This window comes from Dreissena polymorpha, chromosome 5 (genome assembly GCF_020536995.1).
Source record: "Dreissena polymorpha isolate Duluth1 chromosome 5, UMN_Dpol_1.0, whole genome shotgun sequence".
Classification (NCBI taxonomy): domain Eukaryota; kingdom Metazoa; phylum Mollusca; class Bivalvia; order Myida; family Dreissenidae; genus Dreissena; species Dreissena polymorpha.
In genome coordinates this window covers 22,003,588-22,027,228 of record NC_068359.1, presented here as the reverse complement: position 1 = coordinate 22,027,228, position 23,641 = coordinate 22,003,588, and the positions used below count along the sequence as shown (strand labels likewise).

Below are 23,641 nucleotides of genomic sequence, written 5' to 3'. Positions count from 1 at the left end.
TTTAGCTGTAAAATTGCATAAAAGAGTCCCTGGCTAAGGTGTATCATGTTAAGTAGATTATTTGTAACGAATTTACAAAGACACAATCTGGTACCCATTGTTTTCAGTTTGGACCTATTGTTTCAAAATATGTGAGTCCCAGGGACTCATTGATGTAGATTTCAAAATGAATCACTGGACAGCCCATATGGGGGGCATGCATGTTTTATTTTATCTAACTTTATTTTACTATGTTTCCAGAAATCTGGGCAAGTCAGGGCTCCGAGTGTCAATGGTAGGACTAGGTAAGTAACACAGTTGTGAATGTATATGGCTAGCATAGGGAAAGATCTAGGGTGAATAAAAGTACATGTATAAGGTGCGTAAGTAAATGGTCACAGTGGAATGGGTCAGTGTGGTGACATTGTTTTATATTATTTAAGTAGTCCAAGGAATGAAATGATCTTATGCTTGTTAGTATGGATTTTGGAGCAAAGTCTTTCATTTGCCATTTAATATTTGCAAGTAATGTATTCTTTTTTATTTTTTACAAATTTAATGAAATTTATTGGTAATACTGCACCGAAAGATAAGAAAGATCTAAGAAATCACAGACATCAGGTTGCCTCCGTTAAATTGGTCAGTTACTAATAATTTTTGTTTCATCAACTGAAAAAAAAGTTTTTAAATTTACTTGCTTTTAGTTTGGTAAGAGACTTGGCTTGTTACAGGTACACGTGTGACGTGTATCATCAAGACATTGCTTATCACAGGTACATGGGTAACATAAAGACTTTGCTTGTGACAGGTACATGGGTAATATAAAGACTTTGCTTGTGACAAGTACATGGGCAACATAAAGACTTTGCTTGTTACATGTACATTGTTAACATAAAGACTTTGCTTGTGACAGGTACATTGGTAAGACTTTGCTTCTGACAGGTACATTGGTAACATATAAATTTGCTTGTTACAGGTACATGGGTAACAAAGACTTAGCTTGTTACAGGTACATTGATAACATAAAGACTTGCTTGTACAGGTTCATGGGTAACATAAGACTTTGCTTGTTACATGTACATGGGTAACATAAAGACTTTGCTTGTTACAGGTAAATAGGTAACATAAGACTTTGCTTGTTACAGGTATATTGATGACATAAAATCTTGCTTGTTGCAGGTACATGGGTAACATAATACTTTGCTTGCTACAGGTACATAGGTAGCATAAAGACTTTGCTTGTTACAGGTACATTGGTAACATAAAGACTTTGCTTGTAACAGGTACATTGGTAACATTAAGACTTTGCTTGTAACAGGTACATGGGTAATATAAAGACTTTGCTTGTAACAGGTACATGGGTAACATAAAGACTTTGCTTGTTACAGGTACATGGGTAACATAAAGACCTTGCTTGTTACAGGTACATGTGTAACATAAAGACTTTGCTTGTTACAGGTACATGGGTAACATAAAGACTTTGCTTGTTACAGGTACATGGATAACAAAGACGTTGCTTGTTACAGGTACATGGGTAACATAAAGACTTTGCTTGTTACAGGTACATGGGTAACATTTGGGGCACAGACCAGTGATGAGGTGAGATGTGAATATTTATGATAATGTGCTTGCATAGTATAAATAATTTGCAAGAAAAGTAAGCTAAGAAAACCATTATTAGACATGTATTTCACTGTCTTTTAAGCTCACCTGAGCACACCGTGCGCCGTCAACATTTGCCTTGTGAACACTCTAGAGGCCACATTTATTGTCCGCTCTTCATGAAACTTGGTTAGAACATGTGTCCTATTGATACCTTGACTGAGTTCGAAACTGGGTCATGCTGGGTCAAAAAGTAGGTCACTAGGTCAAAAAAAAGAAAAACCTTGTGAACACTGTAGAAGTCACATTTGATGCCCAATCTTCATGTAACTTTGTCAAAAAGTTTGTCTCAATAATATGTTGGTTGAGTTCAAAAATGGTTCCGGTCCATTAAAAAACATGGCTGCCAGGGGGCGGTGCAATATTCCTCATATGGCAATAGAGAAACCTTGTGAACACTCTAGAAGTCACAAGCTTAGCATGTGCGTTGAATAAGACCATGTTCATGAAAATCGCTGCAAAATTGATGAAGTAATGGCTGTTCAAAACAATGCACCCCGTTTTCGGGTGATTTAGAGTTGGATACCTTGTTATACATATATTTGATAGTGAATTTTTTTTTTCAGAAAAATTAATTTTTCGTTATACTATGATAATTTATCATTCAAAATGATGTTTTCACTAATTAATATCATAGCCACAGGCTAACCACCTGTGATATAAAGAACTATTTATGAGAATATTTTGCCTCTGCTCCATGGACTTGACATAATTTACCTTATTGACATGATAAATGTGGGTACGTTTTAATGATTCAGCTTACAATATCATCTCAAACATAGAACAAATCTTTTTGATACAAACTGGTATTTCAACATTTTGAATATATTTTGTTTTTTTGTTTTTGCCTTACTAGTGATTTAAAGTGGAAACTTTGTTTATTGCTGATGAAACATCTGTTAACATTAGGGTCTCAAAATTGTCTGGTTTCATGATAGTTTTACTGTGAAATGAGTGCATGAAATGTACTTATTTTCAGACGGCAGAAGAAATTCTTACATTGGCATACGAAAGTGGAATCAACTTTTTCGATACAGCAGAAGTCTATGCAGCAGGAAAGTAAGGAAAACAGTAACCATTAAGTCCATGGGCCTCTTTCTGTGAAAACAGGGCTTAACTCATGTGCGTTAAGTATTTCCCATATTTACCCCTGCAGATTGCACAGGCTTTTCAGAGGGACAACACTTTCCGCTTTGACTCGATTTTCGTTTAAAAGAGACCTCGTTTGAACGAAAAATACAAATGATTGGAAAGTGTAGTCTCTGATTACCTTGTGCAGACTTAACAGGCTAACCGCGGATGACTTTTGACGCACATGCATTATGCCTAGTTTTCACAGAACCTGACTCTTGTTATTCACTTGTGATGTAGTTGCAGTGTTTAAATATTGTTTGAGTGATGTCTGTGGTAATAGTGATTACTGTTTGTATTGTTCACAAGTATTTGACTTATGGTCAAGAAAAATATACATACTTGATTGAGGAACTTTTTGTGTGTGACTATTCATTATTTGTAAGAGTATGTATTTATTTAAAAAAATGATAATTTAATAATTCGAGGTAGTTTTGATCTAAAGTTTTCTTTTTTTGTTTAACCCATTCATGCCTAGCGTCCTGAAAAAAGGACATTGCAAACAGCGTAAACCCAGATGAGACGCCGCATGATGCGGCGTCTCATCTGGGTCTACGCTGTTTGCTTAAAAGAATTTCTGTAAGAATTGTTCTTAACATAGAAATAAATGTACCAGACATCCCTAATTTTGGAAATAAATTGATCCAACTTAGAAGGATGGGAGAGTCCACTAGGCATAAATGGGTTAAAATTGTCCTCAACACATGCTTTACAAGGTCTTCAGGGTGAGCTATTTTGATAACTCTTTGTCTGGCGTCATTTGATGTGCATCCTACTTGGTCATCTGTTTACACTATTGAGGCCACATTTTTAGCTCAATCTTTCTGAAATTGGTTGGAATGTTTATTTCAACAATATCAAGGTAGAATTTGAGTCTTAGTCGTGTGTGTAAAAAAACTAGGTCATCAGATAAAGATAAGCATTGCGTAATTGGAGCCAAATTTATGTGGTAATGTACCATTTCTAGGCTTTGTTCAAATCTGGTCAATATATGTCCAAATCAAGGTCACCAAATCGAATCTTTAAAACAAAGTTTTTTTTGAAGCTTGTTTCTACTTTAGGGCCGAATGTTAACAATGTCTAGGCTGAGTTCAAATGTGGGTCAAATTCATTAAAAAAACTAGGTCACCAGGGAAAATCTTTGTAACCACATTCGGGGTCACATGAATGGTTTTATCGTAATGAAACTTGCCAGAATGTTTTCCTGGACAATTTCCTGTACATATTTAAATCTGGGTCAATAAGGGTATACAACTAGGTCACGAGATCAAGTCTTAATTGATGTACCTTTAGCTTCATGTAAGATTTGACACTCAGGGCCATCTGGTCTTTTTGTTTTTTTTGAGTTGTTGTGTCTTAACATTAGCATTTGTCCACATATCTTCAAATATGTAATGTCTTGTATTTGATATGCATTTTGTTGTAGTATAAGAAGTGTTTGACATGTGCTTGTCTGTTCAAACTTGTGCATCTCTGGCTTAAATTTTGTTTTACTTGAATAAGTTTATAACTCCCAGAAATCATAATGTGGGGTTATTTACCTTACAGAATTCTCCAGTCTTAAGCGTGCCCCATGTATAGTGCGCACCCCATTTTTTTTTTCATGCCAAAATTAAGAAAAAAATTATTTCAAGCCAAGAAAACTAGAAAATCAGACCAAAAATGGCCGCCATTTTACTTTTGCGCAATTAAATAATAGGGGTCATTGAAAAGATTACTGTTGTAGTCAACAGAGGAAGCATTATTGATAAGTGCCTGGACTGCATATCACTACATTTTTGTTTGACAATTTTGTAATTTTCAAGCCACAAATTAACAGTTCTCATTTATTTTGTGTACTAATTAATATCATGGGAAAATAAAACTTCATGGACATCATGGTTATTATTCTTCAGGGAAAGCCTGGTCCTTAAAATTTGAATGCTGAATAAATACTTGTAAGCGCATGGGAAACAGCTTTCTTGTTCATTTTGGTTTAAAAAATCATAGTGCATTTTCATTTAAAAGGCTGAATTCTGAATAAAACTTTGTAGCGCATGGGAGAAAACTCACTCTAAGATCAATACTTATGTTAAAAAAAATCCAAGTCCATTTTTGTTTAAGTGGAAACTTTTTTGATAATGAAAAACAGGTGTTTAATGCGGCGTCTACAGGGCTACAGTAGTTGAGATTGGTCAGCATTGATGTAAAACTGTTCATCTTTTATTTTGTACAAGTGGGGTTATTGTTTGTTGTACTACACTGGCGTGAATGTGATGTACAATGAAGGTGCCAAAACTCTGGACCAAATTGGAAAACACCAATAAGTCCCTGTTCATAAACGTTGTCTGCAAAAAATACCTCAATCACACCTACCTTTACCAGCCATCCGTTATGTGGCCAGTCCAACGTAAGCTGTCAATGTAAAAGTGCACAAACAAAGACATTTTTGAATGATTTATTCAAACATTTAGATTTTTGTCAAAAAACTGTTGTCACCCTGTTCATCACTACTGTTACTGGCTTTTAGCTCGATAATAGAGTGTAGAATTCTTGAATAAAAAATGACTGCTTTAATTTTAATTTCTAATGATTAGGTTAGGTTATGAATTCTTTATCAAGTTAGCAGCCAGGATTTTATCAATGTATAATGCTTTTTATACGCCTGTTTTAAAAAAACAGACGCTTTATAGTTTCACCTTGGCGGCAGACGAGGGGGCAGGCGGCGTCCACAGCAGTTTCTGCTCTCTAATTCAAATAGTTTTTATCCGCTCTTCATCAAACTTGTTCTGAAGTTGTATCTAGACAATATCTAGGTCAAGTTCGAATATGAGTAATGCCGGGGCAAAAAACTAGGTCACAGGGTCACTTAGTGCAATTTCAAGCATTTAGCATGGTGTCCACTCTCTAATTGACATAGTTTTCATCCGATCTTCACCAAACTTGGTCAGAAGTTGTATCTAAACAATATCTAGGTCAAGTTCGAATATAGGTCATACCGGGTCAAAAACTAGGTCACAGGGTCACTAAAACCATTTCAAGCATTTAGCATGGTGTCCGCTCTCTAATTGAAGTAGTTTTCATCGGATCTTCACCAAATTTGGTCAGAAGTTGTGTCTAGACAATATCTACATGTAGGTCAAGTTCAAATATGGGTCATGCCAAGTTAAAAGCTAGGTCACAAGGTCACTTAGTGCATTTCAAGCATTTAGCATGGTGTCTGCTCTCTAATTGAAGTAGTTTTCATCAGATCTTCACCAACTTTGGTCAGAAGTTGTGTCTAGACAATATCTACATGTAAGTCAAGTTCAAATATGGGTCATGCCAGGATAAAAACTAGGTTACGAGGTCACTTAGTGCATTTCAAGCATTTAGCATGGTGTCCGCTCTCTAATTGAGTAGTTTTCATCAGATCTTCACCAACTTTGGTCAGAAGTTCTGTCTAGATGATATGTAGGTCAAGTTCAAATATGGGTCATGGTAAAGTTATCAAGTTGTCCAAAGCCTTAAAACGGGCGTATCTTGTGACAGTTTGGCACTCTTGTTTAATTTGAAACTCAAGTTAAAAAACTGCGTGCTAAACGTGATCAAATACGGAACATGCCTTTGTTGTAACATCACATGTCATGATTCTTTCAGAGACATAGATATAGTGGATTGTAAAGGGGATGTTACTTGGTCTAAAGGGTGAGAAAATGTTTCTTTTCCGTCATGGGAAACAATTTTAATTGTTCAGCACATAACACAAACCATTCTTCTGTTGCTATTGAATCTATATACGTTTCAACTTTGCTTCTCAATGAAACTCACAATTTACATTTATTTACAATTTTCACCTTTTTATTATGAAACAAATCATGCTTAATATTTGTAATTTGTTTAGCTACATTCTTTTTGAAGCAATTGAAAAAAACATGCTCATGAATAACTTTTGTGATAGCCTTTTGTCCTTGAAGGGCCTTGTGTTGTAAACATTATTCTTCTGAACATGCTTTAGACCACATTTATCGTCCCATGTTAATAATCTTGGGGTAAAAAGCAAGATCAGTAGGTCAGATTAAAGAAAAAGCTTGTTTACACTTTAGGCCACATTTATCGCCCAATATTTATAAAGCTTGGTGCAATGATATTTCAGTCGTGTCAAAACTAGGTCCGGTTGGGTCAAAACTGGGTCACTAGGTCAAATTAATGCAAAAGCTTTTGGTCACTGAAAGGGCCTAAATTATTGCCCAATCATCATGAAGTTTTTCTGAGAACATTCGGTCCAATAATATCTGGGCAAAGTTTAAAACGTTCTATTGGGGAGTCAAAAGCAAGTAAACAAGGACAAATTAAAGAAAAGTTTGGTCACATGGTATAAAAAAATAGGCTACTAGCCATTGTTACAGAAAAGTGTGTGAACATTCCAGACAGCACATTTTTTGCACAATCTTCACGAAGCTTGCCCTGAAAATTTGTTCTTTTGATTTCTCAGAGTTAGAGATGGTCTGTGTTAAAGCCACACACCTTGACATGAAATACATGTTAATCAATACATATAGATGCCATTTGAAAGTGTGCAAAAAAAATTGTCATTAAATCTAAAGCCTAGTTAGCAAGTGATTTAATATTTTTTAGCTCACCTGAGCACAACATGCTCATGGTGAGCGTTTGTGATCGCCTTTTGTCCGTCGTGCGTCGTGCGCCGTCAACATTTGCTTTGTGAACACTCCAGAGGCCACATTTATTGTCTGATCTTCATTAAATTTGGTCAGAAGATTGGTCTCAATGATATCTTGAATGAGTTCGAAAATGGTTACGTTTGCTTGAAAAACATGGCTGCCAAGGGGCGGGATATTTTATCTTATATGGCTATAGAAAAATCTTGTGAACACTCTAGAGGCCACATTTATTGTTTGATCTTCATAAAACTCGGTCAGAAGATTCATTCCAATAATATCTTGGACGAGTTTGAAAATGATGCTGGTTGGTTGAAAAACATGGCCGCCAGGGGGCGTGGCATTTTACCTTATAGGGCTATAGTAAAACCTTTTTAACACTCTAGAGTCCACATTTATTTTCCGATCTTCATGAAACTTTGTCAGAAGATTGGTCTCAATGATATCTTGGATGAGTTCGAAAATGTTTCCAGTTGGTGGAAAAACATGGCCGCCAAGGGGGCGTGGCATTTTTCCTTATATAGCTATAGTTAAACCTTGTTAACACTCTAGAAGCCATATTTATTGTACGATCATCATGAAACTTTGTCAGAAGATTTGTCCAAATGATATTTTGGACAAGTACAAAATTGGTTCCAGTTTCTTGAAAAACATGGCCACCAGTGGGAAGGGCATTTTTCCTTATATGGACTTCTGAATCTTCATCAAACTTTGTCAGTATATTTGTTTAAATGATATCTTAGATGTGTATGAAAATGATTCTGGTCTGTTGAAAAATGTGGCTGCCAGGGTGTTCACTAATCATGAAAATTGGTGAGAACATTTTGTTCATATGACAGCTTGGGCTGCACAGAACAGGTCAGTTCCTTTGAATCTCAGGTGAGCGACTTTGGGCCTTGCAGGCCCTCTTGTTTTTAAGTTTTAAAGCGCAAAAAAGACGGATTTCTACCTTGTAACCACCAGATATAAATTTTTATTGGCATAGATAAAATATTTTCCTTATTTATTCTTAAACTTACTTTCATTTCAAGGTGTGTGGCTTTAACGGAAAAACAGGTCAGCCATGAGGGGGAGGGGGAGGGGGAGGGAGGGGTTCTTATATGGTTATAGCTAAACCATCTAAACACACCAGAAGTTTAATTTTTCGGCCTATTGAGATATTGTGTTGTATTTGGTTATTGGCTTTGCTAAAAAAATATTGTGGTTTGTTCAAAACATTGATGCCAGTTGATGGGACAGTTTTCTGTATGGTATTATTGTGAAACCGTAAGAACACTAACAGCTCCGTGGGGTCTTGTGTGAGTGCCTTAGGCCTTCAGGCAGCCTTGTTGCTTCTGTCAATCACTTATTTTCTTTATGCATGTTTTTCTTATTACCTCCTGCACTATACAAACACTTCTTATTACCTCCTGCACTATACAAACACGTAAAATATCTTTGTAGTTAATTGCAAAAACAAATCATGATTCAAATAGTATTAACACTATATCAGAAGCAGACCTATTTATTCTGCTGGAAATAATGACTATTTCGTTATGCTAAGTAAAAATACTGTTAAAATTATTTGCTTAAAGCATCATTTCTTTGTAGAATAATTGATTTTTTATGATGATTGAGTAGAGTAGTATCCCTTTAAAGTGTAAAGTGTAAATATATCAAAGATTGTTTTCTCCCCTTAGGATGTCCCTTATTTCCTGATTTACAATCTTGTTTCAATAATATTAAGTGTTCTTTTGTTTTCAGCATGTATATTTTTTTCTGTTGCCTAGCTATTTCATTTGACTTTTGTTTTCTTGGCGATGCAGCTAACACCATAAATATATGAGCCTTGATCTGTGAAAACTGGGCTTAATGCATGTGCGTAAAGTGTCTTCCCAGATTGGCCTGTGCAGCCCACACAAGCTAATCAGGGACGACATTTCCACTTAAACTGGATTTACGGTAAGATGAGACTTCAATTAAACAAAAAATACCATAAAAAAGTGGAAAGTGTCGTCTCTGCTAAACCTGTGCAGACTGCACAGGCTAGTCAAGGAAGCCACTTTATGCACATGCAGTAAGACCTGTTTTTACAGAGTGAGGTTGATAAAGCAGTATATTGCACCATGTATTTGTTTGCCTTCCAGAATTCATTTTGCAGACCAGCTAGCCATGAGGTAACTTTCTCACAACAGCCAGAATTTTTTTAGCTAGATTTTGTTGCTTTGGTATTATTTATTTGCTTTGCGCCACTTTTAGCTCATTGGGCTGCAATGCTTTATAGAAATGTTAAATTATGTCCCGTAACAATGACATAGTGTTATTAGCTCATCTATTTTTTGAAAAAAAATTATGAGCTATTGTCATCACCTTGGCGTCAGCGTCGGCGTCGGCGTCCGGTTAAGTTTTGCGTTTAGGTCCACTTTTCTCAGAAAGTATCAATGCTATTGCATTCAAACTTGGTACACTTACTTACTATCATGAGAGGACTGGGCAGGCAAAGTTAGATAACTCTGGCATGCAATTTGACAGAATTATGTGCCCTTTTTATACTTACAAAATTGAAAATTTTGGAAAGTTTTGCGTTTAGGTCCACTTTTCTCAGAAAGTATCAATGCTATTGCATCCAAACTTGGAACACTTACTTACTATCATCAGGGGACTGGGCAGGCAAAGTTAGATAACTCTGGCGTGCATTTTGACAGAATTATGTGCCCTTTTTATACTTAGAAAATTGAAAATTTTGGTTAAGTTTTGTGTTTAGGTCCATTTTATTCCGTAAGTATCAAAGCTATTGCTTTCATACTTGCAAAACAGACTAACTATCATAAGCGGACTGTGCAGGCAAAGTAATGTAACTCGATCTGACTGGCATTTTGACAGAATTATGTGCCCTTTTTATACTTAGAGAATTGAAAATTTGGTAAAGTTTTGTGTTTAGGTCCACTTTATTCCTACAGTATCAAAGCTATTGCTTTCATACTTGCAACACTTATTAACTATCATAGGGGGACTGTGCAGGCAAAGTTATGTAACTCTGGCATTTGGACGGAATTATGGGTCCTTTATACTTAGAAAATTTGGTTAAGTTTTGTGTTTTGGTCCACTTTACCCCTAAAGTATCATAGATATTGCTTTCATACTTGGAACACTCGCAAATTATCATAAGGGTACAGTAAAAGGACAAGTTGCATAACACTGGTTGTCATTTTTACGGAATTATGGCCCTTTTTTGACTTAGTAACTTTGAATATATGGTTAAATTTTGTGTTTCGATCCACATTATTCTTAACTATTAAGGTTATTGCTTTCAAACTTCAAATACTTTCATGCTATCATGAGGTTCCTGTACCTGGCAAGTTGAATTTTACCTTGACCTTTGAATGACCTTGACTCTCAATGTCAAATTATTAAATATTGCTAAAATTGCCATAACTTCTTTATTTATGATTAGATTTGATTGATACTTTGACAAAACTACTCTTACCTGACATACCACAATAGACTCCACCCAAACCATCCCCCGTGCCCTCCCCCCCCCCCTATTTTTTTTTTTTTTTTTTTAAGGTCATCTCACAAATGACCACCACACCCTCACACTATACCCCCCACCCCACCCCCCCCCAAATTAGTTTTTTTGAAACTGTTAAAAAACACAAAGATTTATTTTTATTATTTTATGTTTGAAATACCGTCCAACCATCACACCGTAAAATTCCCCCCCCCCCTCCCCCCACCCGAATCCCACCCCCCCCCCCCCCCCCCTATTTATTTTTTTTTTTTTTTTTTTTTTAAGATCATCTCACAAATGACCACCACACCCTCACACTATAACACCCCACCCTCCCAAATTTCTTTTTTTTTTGAAACAGTTAAAAAACACAAATTTTTATTTTTATTAATTTATGTTTGTACTACCGTCCAACCATCGCACCCAAGAATTCCCCCCCCCCTCCCCCCCACCGAATCCCACCCCCCCCTAATTTTTTTTTTTTTTTTTTTTTTTTAAGATCATCTCACAAATGACCACCACACCCTCACACTATACCCCCCCACCCCACCCTCCCAAATTTCTTTTTTTTTGAAACGGTTAAAAAACACAAATTTTTATTTTTATTAATTTATGTTTGAACTACCCTCCAACCATCGCACCCAAGAATCCGCCCCCCCTCCTCCCACCTGAATCCCACCCCCCCCCTAATTTTTTTTTAATTTTTTTTTTATTTTAAGATCATCTCACAAATGACCACCACACCCTCACACTATACCCCCTCCACCCCACCCTCCCAAATTTCTTTTTTTTTTGAAACGGTTAAAAAACACAAATTTTTATTTTTATTAATTTATGTTTGAACCACCCCCCCCCCCCCCATCCCCCCCCCGCATTATTTTTGGAAAATAATGTAATAAATGTCCTCACCCCCACACTATACACCCCTCTTCACTCCACCCCTCCCTCCTTTGTGATTGAAAATGAGAGTCCCTTCACCTTTAAAAAGAAAATAGATGAGCGGTCTGCCCCCGCAAGGCGGTGCTCTTGTTTTTACTTGTCTCCCCCTTGAATATATTTAGAACTTACCAAAATATGGTTGATTTGCTTTTTAACTAGACTGAGTGAGCACTGATTTATTGCGATCACCATAAGTCCTGTGTTAGGCCTAGTGCGTTTTGTCATATCAACGTTTAGCTTGTTACCACCATTGAGATTTTGTTTTGCTTACTTTTTATGAAACTTTGAATGTTTATCGTAACAATATCTGGGCTAAGTTTGAATCTGGATCAAGAATGTCCAAAAACTAGGTTTACATGTTAAATCTTTGCATGCTGGGAAATTTGTCGTCTGCTAAAATGTCGTCTGCTGAATTTATCAAATTAGCATTTTCTTCGATTTTTTTCAAAGTATATTATCAGAATAGCAAACAGTTTGGATCCTGATGAGACGCCACGTTCTGTGGCGTCTCATCTGGATCCAAACTGTTTGCAAAGGCCTTCAAAATTCGGTTCCCGCACTGAAAGGGTTAAATCTTAGAAAATAGATGTAACCATTCTGAAAGCCACATCTTTTGCTTAATCTTGATGAAACATGGCTGGAATGTTAAACTTTAAAATTTCAAGGCCATGTTTGTTGAAACTGAGTCAAGTGTGCTAAAAAACTAGGTCACCAGGTTCAGTCTAAAATTATATAATTTGGCTAGTGCTTTATGGACATCATGGCCCTTTGTTTATTTTTGTGCTTCCATAGTTGAAGCAAAATAAAAACTATGTGTAGGTCAGCTAGCTTAGTTGTTATAGTGCTGGGCTACAAGTCCAGGGTCACATTTTTGATTCTTGGCGAGGCTACATTTGTATACTTAGGCTTATTTAACTTTTGATGCCCCCGGATCGAAAGATCAGGGGTATATTGTTTTTGGCCTGTCTGTCATTGTATGTGTGTGTGTGTGTCCCAAAACTTTAACCAAAACTGTAACCTTGGTCATAACTTTTGCAAAATTCAAGATAGCAACTTGATATTTAGCATGCATGTGTCTCTCATGGAGCTGCTCATTTTGAGTGGTGAAAGGTCAAGGTTATCCTTCAAGGTCAAAGGTCAAAAAAACAAATTCAAAGACTTTAACCAAAACTTTAACCTTCTTCATAACTTTTGCAATATTGAAGAAAGCAACTTGATATTTGGCATGCATGTGTATCTCATGGAGCTGCAAATTTTGAGTGGTGAAAGGTCAAGGTCAAGGTCATCCTTCAAGGTCAAAGGTCAAATTTATGGCTTCAAAGCGGCGCAATAGGGGGCATTGTGTTTCTGACAAACACATCTCTTGTTTCAAACTGATATACTTACAAAAATACACTTCAACATTGTTATTTCTATGTCGTCCGGACCGTTAAAGCTACTTCGGATTAACGATAATTCGAAATAAACAGTTGCCTAAAGACCTCTATGATTCTGTAAAAATGAAACGTTGTGGAATTCGCATGGTTCGGTTACACTTGTAAACTGGTCAAATAGCAATAGATTTCTACTTGTAACAAAACGATTCTTTTTTAAATTTGTCTCTAATTAAAGAACATATAACATATAATGAATAGCAAAAATTATCAGAACATATAAAATATAACCAAAAGCACAAATTATCATACATGTAAGTACATGAATACATTTACGGAAACAAATTAACATTTTTTGAAATGAGAAGCAATGTCTCTCTGAACACCGGCATTAGCAGTACTAAACTATACGCGTGTAACATATTTCTCCTATTAGTCAAGAACATTGAAAAACTAACTTCTGCGTGTGTTTTGCTTGCAGAATTGCCTTACGTTGTTGATGCATGTGGTCACACGTTGATTGGATACCATGTTCATTCTTGTATTGTCGGCCTCATCGTCGTCGCTAGGTTCATCTTCTACTGCATCTGCTGATCGCTGGCCTTTTGAGGACATTATAAAATTAGCATGCTACGCGCAGACGACAAAGGTGTAATTATCAGCTTTTGAACCGCCACGCTCAGATGCCAAAGGTGTGAAATTTCTCTCAGTGTTTTGCCGTTTTGACTGCGGATTAAAGATTGATAATTAGGTGCAAATAATAGTGTTGGGACTGACAGAATCACTTTGAATTAACGATTTCTTCGGTTAAACAAAGTTCGGATTACTAATGAAATTTTACATTAAACAACGAAGAACCCAAATTGGGACCAAAAAAATACTTTGAAATAACGGTGACTTCGAATTATGGGTGTTCGAAATAACGTTGTTGAAGTGTATAAGATTGACCTTAGACCAGTTATTACTTGTCTTTGAATGACTACTAACATTCTGAATGTCTGCATTTTGATGCCTGTGTCCCACGTTAAGTTCTATGCATAAAGCAGCATTTTGCCAGTCATAACAATTATGAAGTAACTATCCAGTGTTTGTCATCAGTATAATAATGTTTTTAACATCTGTAGTATATAATAAATTGGAATAAATAGCAAAAATTATATATTGATTATCAATAGTGCCAAAGAGCATGGGATTCACATTTGGTTTCCAAAGGCACAGATTTTTGTGTTTTTGCAAGATTGCCAGTATAATAATGTTTTTAACATCAGAAGTATATATAATAAATTGGAATAAATAGCAAAAATTATATATTGATTATCAATAGTGCCAAAGAGCATGGGATTCACATTTGGTTTCCAAAGACACAGATTTTTGTGTTTTTGCAAGATTGCCTGTATTTTTTATTGGCAAACAATTCTTTTTAATAATCGGTCATAGGCCACATCTGTAATTAGCTACTTAAAATGGCAGCTGCAGTGCATGTGTTAAGTACACAAAAAATGTAAATGTTAAAAGGAGACACTTTTTAAAACGTATGATTTCCATTTCAGTTGACTTTATCAGTTATGAATGTCAACAACAAAAATCTGTAAAAATAACTAAGGACCTCCCATATGACGTCATGATTTAATTTTTGGTGGTTTGTTTATGTTAGTGCATAGACATACTAAATCATGGCTTATATTCATTCTCATCATCATGTTCTAAAAATAGATGTAGGCTATGGTCTGCCAAAGGCTTGTATTTGCAACCTTTCGAGAAATCGGACCTCCGGTCACTACTGCAGAATATGTGGACCCAATTGGCACACTATAGCCTTGGTGTTACCTATAATTACTAAATACATGATATCATTTATTATTGGCATTATATTTGCCTTAAATCTAAAGTATTGACTAGCATGATTATTCAAGCTTGGTTTGAGCTAATCACAATTCTTTGTGTTTACTAATATAATACATACTTTTTCACTGATATTGTGCGTAATATTGTTAATTGATTTATATGTTTGAGTACAGTATAGTCAGTGATTTTTTTTTGTCCAATTGGGAAAAGTACCCGTACCGGTCCAATTGGGAAAAATTGAGTCGTGAAAACCTGAAATTTGGGAAAAATCGAGTCGTGAATCCCTCAAATCGGGAAATTGGTGAACTTGATTTTATATGCTCCCAAATACTTTAAAATTGATTCCAAGTGTTTTGAAGCTGTCAATATTTTATCCCATTTTCACCGCGACATTGACGGTATAACACGTTGTGGAATAGAGTCTATACTTGCTTGTATTCAACACTGTGGAATATACCTGTCGCGTGCACGGACTACTTTTTAAATGACGTCATGCGATATGCGCTAAAATTAGGTCGAAATTGTTTGGTTCATTGATCGAATTTTAAGGTCACCCATGAAAAGAAAATGTGCATATTTTGCAGAAAAAAATATATATGATATATTCACCAAAAGAAATGTTGAAATAAAATATCAAATTACACGATTTTTGTTTTGTTATTTTTTTATGTATATTTACTTTACCACTGAATGATTTTTCATAAGAAACAAAGTCGACAAAACTTGAGCTTCAAAATTATACGACCTTCAACCTTTAAATCTAGTCATATGACATTATTTAGTGTAATGTGCATTGTTTATAACCAAAGCATATACTTTTGACATTTAACTTAAATATTAAGAATGTACAACAAGCCATACACATATCGCACAGTTCATGAATAATCTGCTATGTTTGCTTTCCTATTTAATTCACGTTAGGCATAGAGCTGTGTAAAGTATAAGATGGTAAAAATAGCACCACACTGGAATTGGGAACGTCCCATTTGTACACGGGTATTTTCTACTCATTCATCTGTTGTGTACTTGAATGTTTTCCATTCTTTGTGTATTTATATATTAGATTATTTTTTCGTACAATAAGGGCATTTACCATAGATAAATAAAACATTGTGCAAGTTTAAACATAATTATGTTTATATGCAGAAATCTGCAAATGCAACCGAGTTTACCAACGGCTATTATTAGATAAACTGCTCCGGTTCATTTGAACAGCAGTAATGTAGAGTACATGACGTAGCGTGTGACGAAGAAGAAAGTTTATCGCGTTCATATACTCATTTGAATAAAGTGATAGAATGGCATAAGGGTCTTTATTTAACTATGCTAAAATAATTATTAAAGACCCTAGATGCAAAATCGTCAATAATTGAGTTAAATGGATTATTAGATGGATTTTAAAGGATAATTAAAGGTAAGATACTAGTTCTTACATGTTTTGATTTTTGATTGTACTTTTGTCGTTCCCTGATCTCGGGGAAATGATTTTAACATGGGCGCCATTGATGCATCGGATCACACACGGCATACCCATAACATTATATAAAAAACACGTTCTGCGCGTCCTGAAATTCGCCGTCCGAAGTCGGAAAACGTATTGCCCTGTATATTTTGTCAAATAAAGTGTCAGTCGCTGCAATTGTCTGTTTACTCGTCAAAATTGTCAAGGTCTTCGATAGCAAAAGAAACTTCAGCGTACAGTTTATTTAGTATTGACAGACCTGTACAAAGTCGCGCCAGTCAAAAATCATAAAAAGCGACATTTAAAGTAATGGTAGCCAGAACTAGGTCGTCGATGGTGTACATGTATGTTGACATCGACAGCATTTTGTCAGGAGTAATGGCCGCCAGATTGGATTTTGATCATTTTCTTTCGAAAATAAAATAAATTATAGTAAAGTAAAATCTTCTTTTCGCGGTCGTAATGTGTTAAAATTCGCATACTGCGTAAAATTGAATGTATGCATATGGTGATATTTTTACTTGTTTTACAGTTTGTGTGTGAATTTTTTAAAGACTATTTCGCGTACCAGAACAAATACATGTATATCACTACGCATGGTTACATTTGTTAGATTTTAAGCGCTTTAATGACGGAATTAAAATTATTGTTAAGGTTATTAGATCTATTTATGTTAAACGTCACGTTGAAAAAATCAAATGGGATAAATAGAATAGAGCTACTAGGATTAGCGTTGAATACAGAGAAGTTTATGTTGCTCGGCTCGAACACCGAAAGCGCTCGCCAAGGCTCGCGCTTCCGGCGTTCTAAGCCTCGCAACATAAACTTCTCTGTATTCAACGCTAACCTAGTATTCTCTATATATTTACCTAGGTTCAAACCATAGAGCTGCACAGGAAAACTAACAAAATGTTGCATTTTCCAAAAAAAAAAAAAAAAAAAATTTTTTTGTTTTTTTTTTTACCTTAAATTGGGATTTTTTTGGCCAGCAATTGGGAAATTTGTAGTTTTTTCGTAATTTTTGGGAGATTGCCGTTTACTGGTACTTTATAAAGAAGGAAAAAAAATCGCTGTACTATGCACTCTGTTTTTAATACTTTCTGTATTCAATTAGACATGGTGTTGTGCATCTTTCATTTTCTGTTCATTTTCTGTTGCACATAAGGTGGTTATTGGACTTAGTACAATGTTTTGCTAGAAAATTAGATTACGATATTATTTTTACATTTGGCACAAATTCCAGATTGCATTTTTGGCCTGTCAGATCAAAGTCAAGGTTACTAAATATACAAATCTGATTTCCACTGAATAACAAAGTGTGGTTGTAGGTATTGGACTAAAATTGAATGTGTATACAGAGTACATTATTATTTATAAAGAATGCAAACTGTGCATTTGTTCACAGGCTTGTATTGATGGCTGTTAATGTCTAATCAGTACTAATGGATGTGTTCTACACAATAACAAGATTCTGCCATTAGGGGATTTCTTTGAACATGTTTGAAGTTGGTCTTTTAGCTGGTTTGGTGAGATTAATGATGAGGCAAATAGATACTAGAGAATAGAGAGAGTGGTGTTAGATATAGAGAATACTAGGTTAGCGTTGAATACAGAGAAGTTTATGTTGCGATGCTTAGAACGCCGGGAGCGCGACAAGCGCTTTCGCAGTTCGAGCCAAGCAACATAAACTTCTCTGTATGCAACGCTAATCCTAGTATTCTATTTATCCCATTTGATTTTTGTTAACGTTGCATTTAACATAAATATATCTTATAACCTTAACAGTAATTTTAATTCATTCATAAAAGCGCTTTAAAACTAACTAATGTAACAATGCGTAGTGATATAAATGTATTTGTTCTGGTACGCAAAATAGTCTTAAAAAGATTCACACACAAACCGTAAAACGAGTAAAAATATCACCATATGCCTCGATTCAATTTTATGCAGCATGGGAATTGTAACACATTACAACCGCGAAAAGAAGATTTTACTTTACTATAATTCATTTTATTTTAGAAAGAAAATTATCAAAATCCAATATAGCGGCAATTGCTCCTGACAAAATGATGTTGATGTCAACATACATGTACACCATTGACGACCTTGACAATTTCGACGAGTAAACAGACAATTGCAGCGACTGACACTTTATTTGACTTTATATACAGGGCAATACGTTTTCCGACTTCGGGCTACGAATTTAAGGACGCGCAGAACGTGTTTTTATGCCCCCCTTCGAAGAAGAGGGGGTATATTGCTTTGCTCATGTCGGTCAGTCGGTCGGTAGGACGGTTGGTCGGTCGGTCGGTCCGTCCACCAGGTGGTTTCCGGATGATAACTCAAGAACGCTTGGGGCTAGGATCATGAAACTTCATAGGTACATTGATCATGACCCGCAGATGACCCCTATTGATTTTGAGGTCACTAGGTCAAAGGTCACAGGTGAAGGTCACAGTTACTGGAAATAGGCATTTCAAGGATTTAGCATGGTTCAAACAAGGGAAACAACTACCGTTTATGCATGTTCTTTTTATGTCCCCCACTATAGTAGTGGGGGACATATTGTTTTTGCCCTGTCTGTTGGTCTGTTGGTTAGCTGTCTGTTTGCGCCAACTTTAACATTTTGCAATAACTTTTGCTAAATTGAAGATAGCAACTTCATATTTGGCATGCATGTGTATCTCATGAAGCTGCACATTTTGAGTGTTGAAAGGTCAAGGTCAAGGTCATCCTTCAAGGTCAGAGGTCAAATATATGTGGCCAAAATCGCTCATTTTATAAATACTTTTACAATATTGAAGATAGCAACTTGATATTTGGCATGCATGTGTATCTCATGGAGCTGCACATTTTGAGTGGTGAAAGGTCAAGGTCAAGGTCATCTTTCAAGGTCAGAGGTCAATTATATGTGGCCAAAATCGCTCATTTTATGAATACTTTTGCAATATTGAAGATAGCAACTTGATATTTGGCATGCATGTGCATCTCATGGAGCTGCTCATTTTGAGTGGTGAAAGGTCAAGGTCATCCTTCAAGGTCAGAGGTCAAATATATGTGGCCCAAATCGCTTATTTTATGAATACTTTTGCAATATTGAAGATAGCAACTTGATATTTGGCATGCATGTGTATCTCATGGAGCTGCACATTTTGAGTGGTGAAAGGTCAAGGTCAAGGTCATCCTTCACAAGGTCAAGGTCATCCTACAATGTCAAACATCATATAGGGGGACATTGTGTTTCACAAACACATCTTGTTATTACCGCATTTGCCTCCCTTTACTTCATTTAAAATCTCATTTTACAGCAGAGATTCCAAATCTGACCTGTAATTGAGCCCCATATTTACTGCCAGTGCTAGGTTACCTTTTCCCATTTGATAATTCTTAAGTATTGGTATTGTAATGCTGCTGCTATGCTACTGCTACTGCTACTGCTACTGCTACTGCTACTACTACTACTACTACTACTACTACTGCTACTGCTACTACTACTACTACTACTACTACTACTACTACTACTAACTACTAACTACTACTACTACTACTACTACTTCTACTACTACTACTACTAACTACCACCACCACCACCACCACCACCACCACCGCCGCGGCCGCCACCACCACCACCACCACCACCACCACCCACAGTGGCAAAAAACGTATTCACACAATTGCTGCTACAACAACTTATAGCCCATATAGGGGGGCATGCATGTTTTACAAACAGCCCTTGTTTATATAATGATATGGGTATGCCGTGTGTAATCCAATGCATCAATGGCGCCCATGTTAAAATCATTTCCCCGAAAATAGGGAACGACAAAAGTACAAACAAAAACCAAAACACGTTCGAACTAGTATCTTACCTTTAATTATCCTTTAAAATCCATCTAATAATCCATTTAACTCAATAATTGACGATTTTGCATCTGGGGTCTTTAATAATTATTTTAGCATAGTTCAATAAAGACCCTTATGCCATCATATCTTTATATTCGAATGAGAACAAACTCAATAAACTTTCTTCTTCGTCACACGCTTCGTCATGTACTCTATGTACATTACTGCTGTTAAAATGAACCGGAGCAGTTTATCAAATAATAGCCGGTAAACTCGGTTGCATTTGCAGATTTCTGCATACAAACATAATTATGTTTAAACTTTCACAATGTTTTATTTGTCTATGGTAATTGCCCTTATTTTACAAGAAAATAATTTAATATATAAATACAGAAAGAATGGAAAACATTCCATTACACAACAGATAAATGAGTGGATAATACCTGTGTACAAAATGGGACGTTCCGAATTCCAGTGTGGTGCTATTTTTACCATCTTATACTTTACACAGCTCTATGCCTAACATGAATTAAATCGGAAAGCAAATATTGCAGATTATTTATGAATTGTGTGATATGTGTATGGCTTGTTGTACATTCTTAAATGTCAAAAGTACATGCATGGATTATAAACAATGCACATTACAAGGAATAAGGAAAATGTGATAAATTGACAATTCAAATACATTTGTGTATGTCGATATACAGTACATGTACATGTGTAAAGTCCCGTTTATAATAAATCGTCAAAACATTTTTGGGGAAAATGATGCAATAAGTTTGTCATTTTTTGACGCAATCAAGCAGCTGATTCATGATACAGATGGCGAACAATTATGTCATGACTAGATTTAAAGGTTGAAGGTCGTATAATTTTGAAGCTAAAGTTTTCTGGACTTTATTTCTTATGAAAAGTCATTCAGTGGTAAAGTAAAAAGTAGTCCGTGCACGCGACAGGTATATCCCACAAGGTTGAATACAGGCTAGTATATTCCATATAAATGTGTTATACCGTCAATGTCGCGTTGAAAATGGGATAAATAAAGATGTTAAGTTAGAAAGGCTTATAAAAACATAAAGCAAGAGACAAACTATGGTGTGTTTAAATTCAATGGTGGCTTACGTTGTAAATGTGAATGTTTGCTTGCACCTTCTTTATGTAAAAAAGTATTTATTTTTTTCGATAATTAAAAAAAGAGTGCTATAAATATTCTAGAAATTATTGTCTGGTGTTGCTTGTTATTTTTCTTTATTTTTAAATATTTATTTTGGTATATTTCTGGTCATAACTAGAAATATTTTATGTACGTCATTTAAGTTTATCGCACTTCAATTTCTCATTTTATAATCTCATATAATCATCCATATATATTTTTTTAAATGCAATGACATTGGAATCTAATATTGTCAGAGGGGGCAAATTTTTATCTACCCCACATGATGGCTTATACATACCTCGGTTCTAGTTCTGGTTTTCAAACAAATCAGTTTAATCTAACAATTGATGGGCGATAATCAATTTTTTTCACTCTATTGGAGCAAAAATGTGCCATGTTCCTTTCAATTTCAGCGTAACATGGTACCTTTTTATGTCCCCCACTATAGTAGTGGGGGACATATTGTTTTTGCCCTGTCTGTTGGTCTGTCTGTTGGTCTGTCTGTTGGTCTGTCTATTGGTCTGTCTGTTTGCGCCAACTTTTTTATTTTGCAATAACTTTTGCTATATTGAAGATAGCAACTTCATATTTGGCATGCATGTGTATCTCATGAAGCTGCACATTTTGAGTGGTGAAAGGTCAAGGTCATCCTTCAAGGTCAGAGGTCAAATATATATGGCCAAAATCGCTCATTTTATGAATACTTTTGCAATATTGAAGATAGCAACTTGATATTTGGCATGCATGTGCATCTCATGGAGTTGCACATTTTGAGTGGTGAAAGGTCAAGGTCAAGGTCATTCTTCAAGGTTAGAGGTCAAATATATGTGGCCCAAATCGCTTATTTTATGAATACTTTTGCAATATTGAATATAGCAACTTGATATTTGGATGTGTATCTCATGGAGCTGCACATTTTGAGTGGTGAAAGGTCAAGGTCATCCTTCACAAGGTCAAGGTCATCCTTCAAAGTCAAACGTCATATAGGGGGACATTGTGTTTCACAAACGCATCTTGTTAAAGGTTTTTTCTCGCTTCATTGGGAAAAGGCCCTAGCCTATGGATTTTGGGAAGAAATTGCTCATTTTGGGAAAAATTCTCCCTAAAATTACTGCTTTGGGAAATGAAAAGGCTGATGTAAGTTAGGATTTTTGGGAAAACTGCATGTTTTTAAAGAAATTTTCAATTGGGAAGCGGCCTTTAATAGGCCTCTGTTATATACGGCTGAAAACCCCTGCTTTTTGCACAAAGGGGTGATGTGTATTGAACAATTAGTTTTAATGTTGAATATTTTGCTTAAAACAAAGATTTTCTTCATCTGTTTATGCCTCTTGAATGTTCTGTAAATGACAGTAATTGTGTTCATTGTAATAAAATAATTATTATATACGGGGTAAATATTAATTGCTTCTGAGCTTTATATACATGTATTACACCATAGTTCCAGATTTTTAGGGCGTTAATGAAAACTCTGTGCATGCATGATATCCATTCATGTCATAATTTGTGAAAACATTGGATGCAATAATTAATTTGATGCACAATTTTGATGTACACATTGTGAAACAGTTATTTGATAGCTGATCCACAAATAATACCTATACCAAATCAAAACTTTTTTTTTTCAACTGATATTGTAACACTATTTTTTCTGCGATTTTAGCAAACGCTTTAGAAATTCTGAAATGCTATTTAAATTCTCCAGTCATAAACATTGAATACAAAAATTCATTTGATGCAAAATTTTGATGTACACATCGTGCAGTCAAAAACAGGACATTTTTTTTATTTAGTGGAATATTTGACCAGGGCTGGTATTCATAAAGCTCCGAAATAAGGCAAGTCTTTACATATGCTGGATTTAAGGGAAAATTTTAAAATTAAATTTTCTATTGAAATTCTAATGATTTCAGTTTTGTAATTTCAAAATACTGTTCTTCTAAGCAAAATTTACTTAAATAAACCAATTCAATGAAAAAAGACACCAAAATGAAAGAGCAAAAGACTTAAGGAATTTTTAATTTTTTAAGGAATTTTCTTAAGTTTACCCTTAGGAGCTTTATGAATACTAGCCCAGGCCTCTGACATTATGGTAGTCAGCTGGACCATGGCAACCACATTTTT

The 23,641-nt window shown here is 35.5% G+C and overlaps 1 protein-coding gene and 1 long non-coding RNA gene across 5 annotated transcripts in view; one reads left to right on the top strand and one right to left on the bottom strand.

The window, feature by feature from the left end:
- LOC127832037 (voltage-gated potassium channel subunit beta-2-like) overlaps positions 1–23,641 on the top strand; it is a 66,779-nt gene that overhangs the window by 10,293 nt on the left and 32,845 nt on the right. Inside the window, exons 3-7 of one of the 4 annotated variants that reach the window (XM_052357177.1) lie at positions 241–284; positions 1,541–1,578; positions 2,621–2,700; positions 6,391–6,438; positions 9,536–9,565. In XM_052357177.1, coding sequence (XP_052213137.1) covers positions 241–284; positions 1,541–1,578; positions 2,621–2,700; positions 6,391–6,438; positions 9,536–9,565 — 240 coding nt within the window. The remainder of the gene's footprint in view (positions 1–240; positions 285–1,540; positions 1,579–2,620; positions 2,701–6,390; positions 6,439–9,535; positions 9,566–23,641) is intronic. The other 3 variants (XM_052357179.1, XM_052357178.1, XM_052357180.1) reach the window with 3 other exon arrangements.
- Positions 13,490–23,641, bottom strand: part of LOC127832039 (uncharacterized) — a 43,804-nt gene continuing 33,652 nt past the window's right edge. The window contains exon 3 of the long non-coding RNA XR_008026637.1: positions 13,490–13,813. This is a non-coding gene — a long non-coding RNA (uncharacterized LOC127832039). The remainder of the gene's footprint in view (positions 13,814–23,641) is intronic.